The sequence below is a fragment of the Cucurbita pepo genome, chromosome LG04 (genome assembly GCF_002806865.2).
Source record: "Cucurbita pepo subsp. pepo cultivar mu-cu-16 chromosome LG04, ASM280686v2, whole genome shotgun sequence".
Taxonomy (NCBI): Eukaryota; Viridiplantae; Streptophyta; class Magnoliopsida; order Cucurbitales; family Cucurbitaceae; genus Cucurbita; species Cucurbita pepo.
Window position 1 is genome coordinate 1,670,944 of NC_036641.1, and position 14,153 is coordinate 1,685,096.

Here is a 14,153-nt window from a genome sequence, read left to right on the forward strand (position 1 = left end):
TAAAGACAAAAACTGATATGAATCACGACCAAGGAATTTCCATACTTCAAGGTCCAATTACAAGGACGAGAGCTAAGAAGCTACAACAAACCTTATACACTTATATTCAAGCTATATTCAAGCTATGATGAGCTCATCAAAGGAAATTCTAGAAGACGTTGAAGACTTCCTTTATATGTTATACAAAGTTGAACTTCAAGAAAGAGAGGAATTAAATGCACTTTAAGTTGCATTTAATGAACTCCGCTGAATTTATGAAACTAGTCCAAGGATGACTAATAAGCACATTTATTAATTGCATTATTTAATTATAGTTTACATATTTAAGATAGTTTTAAATATAGGAGTTAAGATATATGGTAACCTACATAGATTACTATATTCCACCGTTAACTAGCGATTTTAATAGGGAGGTTATAGATATTTCTCATTTACTAGCCCATTTAATTTGGGGTTAGACATCAAATTTTGGAATTAAAAATATAATTTCTATTTTAGCTTTGTTGAGAGCTAAACTTTCTTTGCACATTCTTGTGTTTAGAACTTGCATGCTAGAGTCATTCAAGTGGTATTGATCAAACCTCTTGTGGAGTGATTCGAATCACGAGTTTAGAAACGAGTTTTCTTTACTTTGATCTTGATCATCAAGGTAATCCGTTCCATACTTTCCCTTAGGTTGATTTTCATATCAAAAAACACTTATTTGAGATTCAAATCACTCTATAAGCAAGATCGATTGTGTCAAGCTTGAATGATTCTGCATGCAATCTAGCTTATATAGAATTGGCTAAAGAAAATCAGAAAGGTTCCTTTTACTACATTTTTCAAGTCTCTAATAGCATATGGCTTTACATAGCGTTAAAATTAAAATCCTTTAACCTTCCATTTAGCACAATAGTAACTTTTATACTTTACGACCATAATTAGCTACTATGTAAATAAGTCTTAAATTTATTAAAGAAACATGGTAACTCTAAATTATTATCTATCATAAATTTGTAACCGTTGTATCTTGAAGGCTTTATTGCATAAATGAAACTCGATTCTTGATTGAGATGTGTTAAAGAACGAGAAACAGAAGTGAGATTAAAAGTAGGATCTTCATTAATGTTCCGAGTAAATATACTCCGAGACAACTTCTAAAAATAACTAGAAAATATACTTCCAACCAACTCTACGAACAAAGTACCAACCAACTCTACAAACAAGAGAAAAAAAAAAAAAAACTAATGGACTTCTAGCCAATTGTATTTTGGTCGAAACATAATATGGTTTGATGATTCTAGTTTGTACGTTTTTTCGAACTATATGACAATCTATTTCAATATGCTTTGTACCTTCGTGAAAAATTGGATTGGCTGATATATGCAATGCTACTGGATTATCACAATACAACAATACTGGTTCAGACAGTGGAACTTTCAAGTCTTGAAGAATGTATCTTAGTCAAGTTAACTCTAAACAAGAATTTGTCATAGCTTGATACTCGACTTCTGATGATATGGACACATTGGATTGCTTTCCCGACTTACAAGAAATAATTGAATTTCCCAAAAATATGCCGAACCCAGAAATAGACTGTCTGATAGTTCGACAACCATCCCAATCAGAATTGCAATATGCTTGTAATCTCAAGTCTTTGATGTGTCTCTGAACTCGAAAAGCTGTCTCTTCTTGGTTCATGCATAAATTGAATAAGCATATGAACTGAATACACTATGTTAGGCCTGGTAACAGTTAAATATATTAATCTGCCAGTTAACCATCGGTATTTGTTTGAATTATTCAACTTCTCTCCTTTATGTTAAAGAAACCTTCCGATTTTGCTACATAGGAAATTTTTCTAGACGTGTTTTTGTAAGACCTATGTTTTGAAGAATGTCTAAAGCATATTTTCTTTGAGACATAAAAATTCATTTTTATAAATCGAGAAACTTCAATGCCTAGGAAATATTTCAAATTCTCTAAATCTTTGATAAGGGATTTCTCGAGTAAATAAGTCTTGAGATGTTGAATTTCTTTAAGATGATTGTCTGTCAACAGAATATCATCAACATAGATGAGAACAGCAGTGAAAGAGTGAACTTTTGACAGAGTGTAGCTTGCATTTTGTATAGTAGTAGAGAATATGGAGAACCAATTGCGAGAAGACGGTTTTAACCTATAAAGAGACTTATGTAGCCGACATACTGTATTCTCCCCTTGTTGGCGAAGACATGTAGACTTCATCGTTTAGATTACCATGGAGAAAGACATTTTGAACATCCAACTGATGAGTGAACCATTTTCGAACAGCAACAATAGTGAGTAAGCAACAAAGTGTAGTAAGTTTCGCTGTAGAAGAAAATGTCTCTTATGTAATCAATACTTTCAACCTAAGTGTATCCCTTTGCTACCAGCCGAGCTTTATAACATTCAACAGAACCATTAGAGTTGTATTTAATCTTGTACACCCAACGATAGCCAATAACTTTATGGCTAGGTGGTAGAGGAACGAGATGCCAAGTATGATTATGTTCCAAAGCTGTAATTTCAGCATTCATAGCCTGCTGTTATACTGGGTTGCCAACTACCTCATTATAGGTTTTAAGTTATGTCTGGACTGTAATAAGAGCTAGAAAAGTACGTTGAGTAAGAGAAAAACGAGAGAATTAAAGGTAGATGAAGGAGATACCTTGGGCTAGTGATGAGACTTGAGACCTAGCTACATTTAGGATATGACGATGCTTATATTCTACGACTCCATTTTGTTGTGGAGTATAGACGCTGAAATTCAATGCCACAAGAAGTAAAAAATGGTTGTAAAAATAGGAACTGAGTCTCATTGTCTGATCTTACTATCTTGATAAAAGTGTGAAATTGGGTTTGAACGAATTTACTTTTCACCGTCAAATTCTATGTTTGGTATGGAGGGATATTTTTGTCATTTCACCCTAAACTTAATACCGAAGATAAAAAGTTTCGAGTTTTGGTTTATCAGATCGGATAAAATTATAAAAAATTAGATCCTATAATTTAAGTACGTTGTTCTATGGATAATTTTTCACAACTTTTTTGAAGGAATATTGAGGCAAAATGCACTAGAAGATGGAATTCCAACGAGCCTCAAGAACGATTAGTTTCTAGTTTCGTTGGAAAACGGGTAGAAAACTCCTCAACTTTGATGAAGAACCCTAGCTGAATCGAGTTACTTACAAGTTACACTATCATGAATCCCGACTCTAGTAGGTTCCAATCTCCTTACCACTCTCGAGAAGAAGATTTAGGTTCATATCCAATTTATTCCGAACATCTCATTTTTCAGCGGATTCCGCCCGAATCAACATCAATGCTAAACCTGATACTACCTTTATCTTGGTCGGCCAAACAAAAGATGGCAACAAAAAAACGGTGCAACACTTAAGATCAAAGAAAGTTTTCAAGGAATTATATGCACATAACGGTCTTAAATTTTTATAATTATATCGCTAATATTTCAAATTACTTAGATCCTTGTGAAGGTGGTAAAATCTCGATGTGTATATACGAGAAATAGCATACAATTATAGTACCTCCGTATGTAATCGTCGTGTACGTATCATTACTTATCGCTTAAGTTAGAATTCATATTTGACTTATTGTTAGGTTTGATTTATATTTATTTTTCTTTGTAATTTAATAGAAAAAAGTTCATATACATATGAAGTAATTTAATGGAAGATTTGTGTATCTATTTGTCGATTTGTTAATTTTGTACATTTGACTTAATTTACTATATTTAGTTTTTGTCTTGTTGGTAGAGTAAAAGTATTGTTTATGAATATACGTACACGTGTGGTATCGTGATATTGACACGCTCATGATAAGTCTTAAGGAGAACTTAAGTCCCGTTTCTATTTTTTTGTTTAGCTTTGTAGCTTTATCGAACCTTAGACGAGGTTTTTCTTTGCCAACCGAACACAGCTCATGCAGAATCTAAGCTTATTTGGCAACACATGTCACTCGTACGTGCATGTTCAATTGTCTGCGACTTTAGCTGACTCGTTTCATCTTAAGATCAAGTCCACTCTAGGTCAACGTCTCTCATATGCAATGTTGCATCTCGTCCCGTCATCATCTTGCCATCTAGGTTTTCAACAACATGGCCCACGTATCGTGATGACATTCCAATCTCGAGATGTTATTGACCCTTATTGCTCGTTCAAACACGATTATCAAGAACCGACCTCATAAGTCAACGATATCGTCAGGACATCTCAACATCCATCCATCCATCCGAGTTCTATTGAGGCATGAATCCTCTTGTGATCATTTTGAGTCATTTATAGATACCGTATTGAATTGCGCGTGCATATATTAACCTCGACACATGGGTTGGGGCGTAATGTAGGCATTGCCCATGTCGCCTGATATTGTTCTTGAAAATTTTATTTTCAAAGAAAGACGCCCATAAGATAGCTCAATTGGGCCACAAGGTCGATAGGTGGTATAGAGCTAACAACATATCTCTCCCTATAGTACATTTTTGTAATGACCCGAAATTTTCTACTTAATTTAAGGTCGCTACTGTATATGTGCATCAACATTGAATGCGGAAGACTTTATTTAAATTCCATAAAGCATAACCTTTATCTTAAAACACAACTATGGACTTACGTGTTTCGAAAACATCTTTAAAACCACACAACAAAAGACTAAATTAAATAAATAAGCGTTTAAGTTAAAAACATCATATTCTAGCCTAAGTCTAAGAAAATAAATACCACTATCCTATGCATGTGCCCGGGTCTCGAGTTGCGATGCCGTCGTCAGCCGTACAGGAATACATTGCCTTAACCTGAAAAATGTAGTAGTACATGACTTGAGTATTTAAAGAAATACTTAGTAAGTGAGCCCAACTATTGGAGTTAAATGCAAGAACATACATGCCGGTATGAGCTCACCAGTCAGTTCGCACACTGCTGGTCACCTTACTTGTCGGGCGAGCATACACTGGGACGCTCCCTAGGCCGGACACCCATTAGAACTAGTAACCGTCACGATAGCGCTATGCGAAACATAATGATCGTTGTCCTACCATTGGATATACGCGTCCGTACCCTCGTGATGGAATAGGGGAATCACCCTAAATGCATGAGCACACATAATGCATGAGGTCCCCAACATTTCTACTTTTATCATTAATGAATATAACCTCGCTATCATCTTTCATACTTAACATGTCATTTCTCATTTTTCAGTCTACGTATCATACATAATCCTAACGGGGTTACATTTCATTTCATTTATCGTGATATCATGTCATTCATAACATGCTATATACATACAATTTAGAAAATATAACATAACGCTCCATGTTTTTAACATGTCGTTTCATAACATGCAATTCATACAACAATTACCTCAATGATCACATAAAACAATCTAAAAATAACGTATCACATCACAATATATCACTTCGTGGTCATATCGTTCCCTAATTTATCATAGCCTTAACGTTCTTATACCTATCACAGTTATATCGTTACGTGAACGTACCTTAGTCATATCATCACAGGAACGTATCTTAACGCTATTGTTCTATCAATCTATCACAAACCTATCCCTTTCTACCTATATCCTAACCATATTGTTTCATTAATCTCCCCTCTCCATGGCACTCCGGTATGTAACCTAACCTTAATGTTTCATGAACGTATCTTACTCCTATCGTTACATTCCGTTTTGTGCATCATTCTCGTATCCTATCTCAAACATATCCTTGAACACATTGTACCATAATTATTATCATACAATTCACATATTATAACATAACATAAACATAATATAAGCATACCGATTCACAAAACGGAATGTAACAGAACTCGATTGAACGTGGGTAAGCAAATTGGATTANCACAAGCATGTGTCAACATCAAATATAACTATGCCGATAGTAAGACCACTTACTTGGTTAGCTTAAGTCATTGTCACAAATATATCCTTAATGAAAGTTCGATTCCGTCTTTTGAAATCCAAATCAACCTATGTGAGCCCACGACATCAGTTTCAAGTTTTAACTCTACAAAATTATTTCTCTAATTTACCTGGTCATTGTTAAAAGTGTTGAAATGTATATATATATATATATATATATATATATATATATAAAGTCCCTTCCCTAAGATTCTTCAATCTCCCTTCCTCCCTCCTTATAATTATTTTCATTGTGTAAATAGATTTTCAATTCTGTAAATAGATTTTCAATTCTGTAAACAGATGTTACTGGCCAATTTTAATCAATTGTTTGGCTATGATCTTATAGATTTATAGATCTGCCAACTAAAATTTTATTGATTCTATTCTTATTTCAAAAATCTAATTAATTGGATATGAGATCTGATTAAAATATGAAAGAAGATTGGATCCTAAATTAATTTCTTATAATCATAACTACTATAAAGAAAAAAGAAATCTGAGATAGAATTTTAGAGTAATAATGACCAAAATCTCTCCAAGTAAATCTGCATCATATCTTCCGTTGAAAAGTTATTTTACTTTCTCTCAAATCTTACCTTTGACATTTTGGTTTGTTTTTTTAGGCGAACTGTGATATTGTGGGTGGTGAGGAAAGAGGATGGAGTTAGAGGTTAGTAGAGAGAGGTGAGTAAATTTTATTTTATTATTTTATTTTTATTTTTAAGTAATCTTTTTTTTTAGTTATTTATTTATGAATTACTATTATTATTATTATTATGACGTATATATATTTTTATAATTATTTTTATTTATTTATGAATTATTATTATTTTGACGTATATATATTTTTTATAATTATTTTTATTTATTTATTTATTATTATTATTATTATTTTTTTTGGGCTATTACAACTTTGAAGCATTTTTTTATTCGGCAAAAGTAGATGTGATTTCGCTGCGATCTTACAGCTTCGTGGAATGTTTATCGAGTGACCCTATTAACACCAAATTTGGTGAGCTTTCATCTTTCGTATAGATAAACTTAACTCTAGAGTCGCATGTCGAAACTCATACTAGAACCTCGACTTTTGAGTTGAAGGCCCAATCCCTAATTGATCATTCTTCAAGCCTATCTTTGCCACTCTTGTCTATCCTTTGCTTTTGTCTTGTTTAAGCCTCAGCTTCATTGCACACTTCTCTTGGTGTGTTTGACAATGCATTGTCCTTTTTGGTTGCATCATAGCACCTGTCTATCTTAACCCTCATGTGGTGGTGCCACTTGAGGGTCGTCACCTTATCTGTTTATATGTGAAGATCACAATCTACTCTCTTCTTAGTATAGTTATGACACCCGTTACACAGTTTTATGTAAGCCATCGGGATCCTACATGGACAACCACACACACTTACACCTTGGCAATAACTTTTATATATACATATACATTTACAAATTTATACTCTTAACCTAAAAAGTGATTTAATATGTTTTTAAATTTTTAATTTTGTGTTTACCATTTTTTAAATTAATAGATTTATAAGATAAGAAATTAAATTTTGTGTTGTAAAAATCTATCGAACACCGTCAAAATTTTAAAAATATATTAGACATAAAATTAGAAGTCGAAGAACATATAAACGTTAAAAATTTATAGAACTATTATATAAAAATATAAAAATTAATAAATCTATTAGACATTTTTAAGATATATATATAATAAGGGTGTGGAAACTTTCTCGTAGCAGATGTGTTTTAAAGCCTTGAGGGGAAGCCCGACAGGGAAAGCCGAAAGAGGACAATATCTGCAAGCGGTGGATCTGAGACGTTACATATATATAAATAAAGGATAAGGTCAAATCATATGCTTGGTCAAGAGTAGAGACAAGTCGGCTAACACTGCAACGAGTGAACATGTACACACGAGTGGTGTATGGTCAGACAAGCATAGTTTTTGCATGTTCGGTCGGCAAAGAAGAATCTCACATAAAGTTCAATGAAGGCGCAAAGCGGCTCGAAAAATTATAACGAAACTTGAATTCTCTTAAAACTTGTCATGTATGTATGCATGTATGTAATAAAGGCAAAGATAACTTGGTCTAGAGTAGAGACAAGTGAGTTAGTATTGCACTAAGTGAACATGTACGCACAAGCGTCGTATATGATCAAACAAACTTAGTTTCCACATAAGCTGTGTTCGGTTTGCAATAAAGAATCTCGCATGAGGTCGACAATGTGGTTTGAGTTTCACCTGTTACGAGCGTGTCAAGATCATTTGGGAGTAAGGAATTGGAACCATTTAAAAAAAAAAAAAAATTAAATTAAATTTCCATTATTTTAAGAAGTAGAGAGAGAAAGAGAGAGAGAGAGAGAGAGTTGTTATTTGTGCCGCCAATAGCAACGGTCATAGAAATTTGCCTGAAATTCACTTCACGTCCATAACTAACTAATTGACCCCAAAAGCATCCATGTTTCTTTGTTTTGCCCTACAATGGCGGCCATCTTTCCTCCAAATTTGGGGCTCACAACCTCCCTCCAGATCTCTCTCTTCTTCCTCCTCCTCCCTATCTTTCCCTTCTTAATTCTACCTCCCTCTCCCTCTCTTGACCTAATGGACGCCATCTTCACCTCCCGTCCACCTTGAATTCCACCTCTTTTTTCTTCTCTAAGGCTTTTCTAGGGCATTCCATATCTCTCATCTTTCCAACTCTTTAACAGCTCGGGATTGGGTGCCCTAGAACTGTCTGCTCTTCGTTGTCGTCTGGGGAGCTTATGATCATCATCTAATCCTGGTAATGCCTTGTTTTTATCCCCCTTTTTTTTGTGCTTTCTGGTTTCTTTGTGCCTCTGTTTTGTATGGTTTTGTAATGTAGTCGAACGCCTTACTGAAAATTGTGGAAATCAAGCAAATGGTTTGTTAATGTTAACGGAAAAAAGAAATTTGCGATTGTTAACTTTGCATAATGGATCAAGGAAGGTAAATCCATTTTTCTCAAGTAGACCAAGTTTTGTTTCATTGTTCGAGATCTCGATTTACTTTCCTAAGAACCTCATCCTCCAGAAGCTAACTTGCAGCCATTCAATTCGTCATTCAACTGTAGAACGTGCAAATTGTCACTTCATGAATCATTCATTAGTGTGAAAAGATTGAAACTAACACTAGTGTCTTTTATCCGAAAGTAGCAATTGGTGCATGTATGCTATCTTGGACTAATTGCTTTCTCCATTGGTAGCTCTACCATATATGAGGAGGAACCTGTCACAGTGATCAAATGGGGGCTAAATTTTCAAAGCCGAGTCAGGCGAAGGACTCGGCGAAGGTGGAAAACCTTAGTCTGCAACACCATCTCATCAATTATCTATCAAAAAGCTTTTACATCCGTAACTTGGTATCCAAGCAAAGGAGGCGCATGCTTGTCGCCGGCTATGATCTTGACATGTCATACATCACAGATCATGTTCTGGCAATGTCATTCCCTGCCGAACGTATGCGTGCAATGTATCGTAACCCCCTATGGCAGGTAAAGTCCGTATTGGACATGAGGCATCAAGGACACTACAAGGTATCATTCTGACTGCTTAATTATAAATCATTCAATCTATCATATCTTTTACTAAACTTGTAGAAGTTATTACTTCTATACAAAACCCTTTTTCATGGAAACTGATTATAACCAGAAGTTTTATGTTAAAATTGCAGTATGTAATGTAAACATGTCCTAATAGTAATGGAATTTTGAGATAGCATGAATTTAGAAACGATTCATGATAATATTTTTTTGTTATAGCGGTCTTTATGATTGCTATACTTTTAAGAGCTTATCACTTCCTGTTATGTGCCCTGGAAAACCTCCATGACTCGTATGCATCTTGATATTTCTGTTGGGACAATGCAGATCTATAATCTTTGCATTGAAGAATCATATGATCCATCACATTTTCATGGGCGTGTGGAGTCATTTCCTTTCGATGATAATCATGTTCCACCTCTACAGATGATCAAACTTTTCTGTGAAAATGTCTCTTCATGGCTATCATCCCACCCAAAGAATATTGCAGTTATACATTGCATGGTAATTGAGACCTCCTAGACAAGTCTAAAATGGTTGTTCTAGTAGATTTTCCCCAACCCTTTCAATTTCTTCATTTCCTCCTACCTGTTCAATGCTATAAATTGCATGGTAATTTAGTATATCTAGTATGATTATAATATTTTGTCAGTTGAAATAATTTCAAGGAAGATTTTGCTTTTATGCATACAAGATAATGTATCTGATAGCTTTGCTCAATCCAAACAAATTGAGCTATTATCATGAGACAAGCCTACCCTCTCAGTTTTTGGTTGAGTGGTTGTTTTATTGCTGCTATTTTTGTTTTGATTTTTTCCACAGATCAAAAATGGTTACTGTTTACAGGGTTAATTTATTTTGCATCTAAATAGATTTACGTTGGTTCCTAGTTTTAGTAAGAGTCATCAGATATAATTCCTTTAGTACTTGGTGTATCATTGAAAGCCATCACACAGCTACCAAACTATTGATTTAAAGCCAGGGGAAGAGCATGACTGTTGTTTGAAAGAAAAACTCTGGAACAAGAAATATAAGAAAAACATTTTCATGTCTTTATCTTACTTATTTTTTTTGCTCACTTCATTTTTAGTTTCAAACTACCTGTAACTACGTTTCAGGCTGGAAAAGGTCGAACTGGATTGATGGTATGTGCCTACTTGGTTTACTGTGGCATGTCACCAGAGGATGCACTTCAGCTGTATGCTCAGAGGCGGACAACCAATAATGAAGGAGTAAGTCATGTTAGGTACTAGAATTTAATGGTTGTGTGGCATCGTAAGATGGTTAGATTTAGTAGCATAAAACTTTGATTTGAAAATTCAGTTCTCTTTTGTTATTAATAATGGACTACTATCTAAATTTAGCAATCATAGGTTGTGAGAGCGGTAAAACATTGACCTTGCCATGTGCTAGATTACTATTTAACTCGAATAATGAAGTATTTTAACCATAAGTTTGATTTTATTACATTCTTACTATCTTTTCAGTTATTTTCACGATATTAACACATGGATTCTTGATATGAACTAGAACTAGAATAAATCTCATCATTTAATATGATCTTAACAAGAATAGGAAGATGGAGTTTCCATGTCTTAAATCTAATGAAGAGGGATAAAGACTATAACCTATCATATAAAATGAAGAAAAGACAAGGCAAGTAGTTCAAGGTATACTGTGAAGATTAAAAGTTTGGTTAAGGGAGATAAATCAGCCCAGCTCAATGAAACAGTTTGTTTTGTATTTTGTCACCATATCTTTTCTAATGTATATATGTGTAAGTTTAATATAAAAATCTTAAAGTGTGGTGCTTGGTTATTCACATTGATATTTTCTTCTAATTTTAACAGGTATCAATTCCAAGCCAACGACGGTATGTGGGATACTGGGCAAAGTGTCTTTCCTTTCCCAAGGGAGTTTATAATGGACCACCTGAGGTGAAGTTGCCCGAACCGTGTAGGAGAGAGTTGCAGAGAATTCGTCTTTATGACACAGTTAACACTGAATCAATTTTCTTTGTTGTCTCAGAATTGCAGGAGGTAATTTCTATTTCAATTACTTCTCACACTATCCTTCATATGTTGATAATCTCATTGCTTTCATTGCGAACCTTAATTTACTAACTAATGAAAGGAACAAAACACTATATCATCTTCTTTTTGCTTACATCAAGACTTCATGCGTTAATGTTTGTAGATTCCTTCTCAGCTGTACCGTCCATCTATGGAACTTACCAGGAATCGTTGCAGACAATTCAAGAAAGGTTATGAGAGATATGACAGTCCTCGTTACTTTTTATCTTTTGTTGAAGGCAAAAACGAAGAGAATGAACCAGAACTCGAACCCCATCTTGTTGTTCAAATGGACACCGAGTGTTCTGCACTGTACCACAAAACCTGCCTTGACTACAATTTTGAGAAGCCTCTACCAGTAAGTCACAAGAAGGCTGCTCTTTCTACCATTACTTTTAACAATCATTTGAACATCCTTTATTTCTGATGCACACAATGTACAGATTACTTGGAAAAAACTAATTTTTTACATCAAATTTGCTACATTTCTTTTGGCAACAATTCAGTAGGCCTTGCTTTGGGAACACGTTGATTGAGTTCTACAAGACTCATAGAAGATTCAAAAGTGCTCTTAGCTAGCTAACATTAAATTCTACAGTGTTTTATTTTGTTCACTTAAAATGCGCTTCAAAGTACCTTTGTCTGTCCTTTCTTTTGTTAAGTTATGTAATTTGACTGTAACAGCTAACTGGAGATGTGCGCATCATATTCTACGCAAAGATGTTCGGAGGGCGTCTCTTCTATGCTTGCTTCAACACAGCTTTCATTAAAAACAGCTTGCTACAGGTACTTCTTTGACTCTGATTTTCGACTGCTTCTAAATCCTTGCTCTGCTCTTGAAAATTATGATGTCATACAACATGGGAGCAACTCTTTGTCTTGAAGGCTTGAACTTGCACTAGATACTGTGATAGAATTCTCACATTTAAGGCTCACATTTAGTTCTTATGGCTTGTGTTGGCTTCAATTAGCCCTATGGTTGAGATGATTTTGTCAAATCTCTTAAAATGTACCTAAAGTGACCAAATATATGTAGTTTTCTCATGTGACAAAGAAAGAATTATATATTTATAGGGTGAAGAGAGACAATAAGCTAACATCCAAAGAAAATGGGGCGGGTAAGAGAACCATCAACATTTAGTCAATTATGGAAGTTTTGATAGATTTAACTAAACAACTCATAAAACTATAAGAACCAAACTGAAACCAAACACAGATTATAGGATTAGGCAAAGTGAGACTCTTCTGATTCACCCTTTGATTGATGCATATAACAGCTGAGGTTGCCGGATTTGGACAAAGTTGGGAAAAAGGGAAGGTCAATTTGTGGTCCTTCCTTCTGCTTGGAGTTGGTATTTGGTCCTGCAAATGCAAGACACTCATTTTTTACTTCATCAGATGATGAAAAGTGATGATATGTCTTGTTCTTCATCCAGACAGATCGGAAGTGAAATGCTAGTGATGATATGTCTTAAAATCTCAATGTTCTTCGTCCAGACAGATCGGAAGTGAACAGTTTGAAATCACATTATCTCCTGTAATCAATCATCTTCTCAGTGAGCGAACAATGATCTTCTCAGTGAGCGAACAATTCCCTTAAAATCATCTTTGTATCCATTGGACTTTTCTATTGGTGGAAGGCATTAGGAGGAATGAGCACGAAGTTTTGTATGTTTAGAATATGAAATTTTGCAGAAAGGAAAAGTTCAATGAAAAAAATCAGTTTTGTATATACTTCTAAGGTGACCATGATTCAACTTTTATGAACCTACTCTTGTGCCTATTCCAAGTGTGTTTCAAACATTTTTCCATTAAGTTCCTTCAATGGGGGAATAACAGAACAATTAATTGTTCGTTTTTTTAAATGTTCTAATTAACATTTTCATATGGAGAAAAATTTTATTACAAAATTTGGTTTCTTTTTTTTCAATTAATTAAAAACGCTGGTAAGAAATTGAAAGAATAACAGAACATTTTCCCATTAAGTTCCTTCAATGGGGGAATAACAGAACATAATTGTTCGTTCTTTTAAATGAGTTAACATTTTCATATGCATCAAAATTTCATTACAAAATTTGGTTTCTTTCTTTTCAATTAATTAAAAACGCTGGTAAGAAATTGAAAGAATATCTCAAACATGTCATTAAATCTGTTGGATTCAAAATCCATTTTTTTCATAATTGGAAATGCTAGACTTTTTAAGTTTCATAGTATAGTTAAAAGTTCCGTGGTTGTGGTGAGAATGAAACCTTCTAATATTTTATATACTAAATTATGTTCAACATTGATAGTGTTGGATAATCTATTTACGAATTAAACTATGGAGTGTGACACTCTAAACCAAAAATGATGTATAGAATAATAATTCAAACTAAATTGAGATTAGAATACGATAATTTATTACGTTAGAAGGCAAAATTTATGCAATATTTCAACTCTGAGATTTATTTCAATCCTCAACTTTGAAAAGTTTCATGTTTACCTTAAACTTTATCTCATTTATAACACCATTTATGTAAATTAATGTGGCAACCAATGTGTAAAAATTGATTTTGTAGTTAATGAAGCATACAGATATTAC

General features: G+C 34.0%; 1 protein-coding gene across 1 annotated transcript; it reads left to right on the forward strand.

Moving 5' to 3' along the window:
- The first annotated feature begins 8,392 nt into the window (after nt 1–8,392).
- LOC111792875 (phosphatidylinositol 3,4,5-trisphosphate 3-phosphatase and protein-tyrosine-phosphatase PTEN1-like) lies at nt 8,393–13,355 on the forward strand. The gene is made up of 8 exons (XM_023674488.1): nt 8,393–8,723; nt 9,165–9,494; nt 9,828–10,004; nt 10,619–10,732; nt 11,351–11,539; nt 11,697–11,930; nt 12,257–12,358; nt 12,850–13,355. The coding sequence occupies exons 2-8, from the start codon at nt 9,204–9,206 to the stop codon at nt 12,982–12,984; spliced, it is 1,242 nt and encodes a 413-aa protein (XP_023530256.1). The 5' UTR covers nt 8,393–8,723; nt 9,165–9,203; the 3' UTR covers nt 12,985–13,355.
- The last annotated feature ends 798 nt before the right edge of the window (nt 13,356–14,153 follow it).

Bases quoted from the DNA above. Each gene is read 5' to 3' on its own strand.
- LOC111792875 (XM_023674488.1), top strand. From the start codon at position 9,204: ATGGGGGCTAAATTTTCAAAGCCGAGTCAGGCGAAGGACTCGGCGAAG. The intron at 10,005-10,618 runs GTAATTGAGACC...ACTACGTTTCAG, and splicing joins TTGCAGTTATACATTGCATG to GCTGGAAAAGGTCGAACTGG. The intron at 10,733-11,350 runs GTAAGTCATGTT...TAATTTTAACAG, and splicing joins GGACAACCAATAATGAAGGA to GTATCAATTCCAAGCCAACG.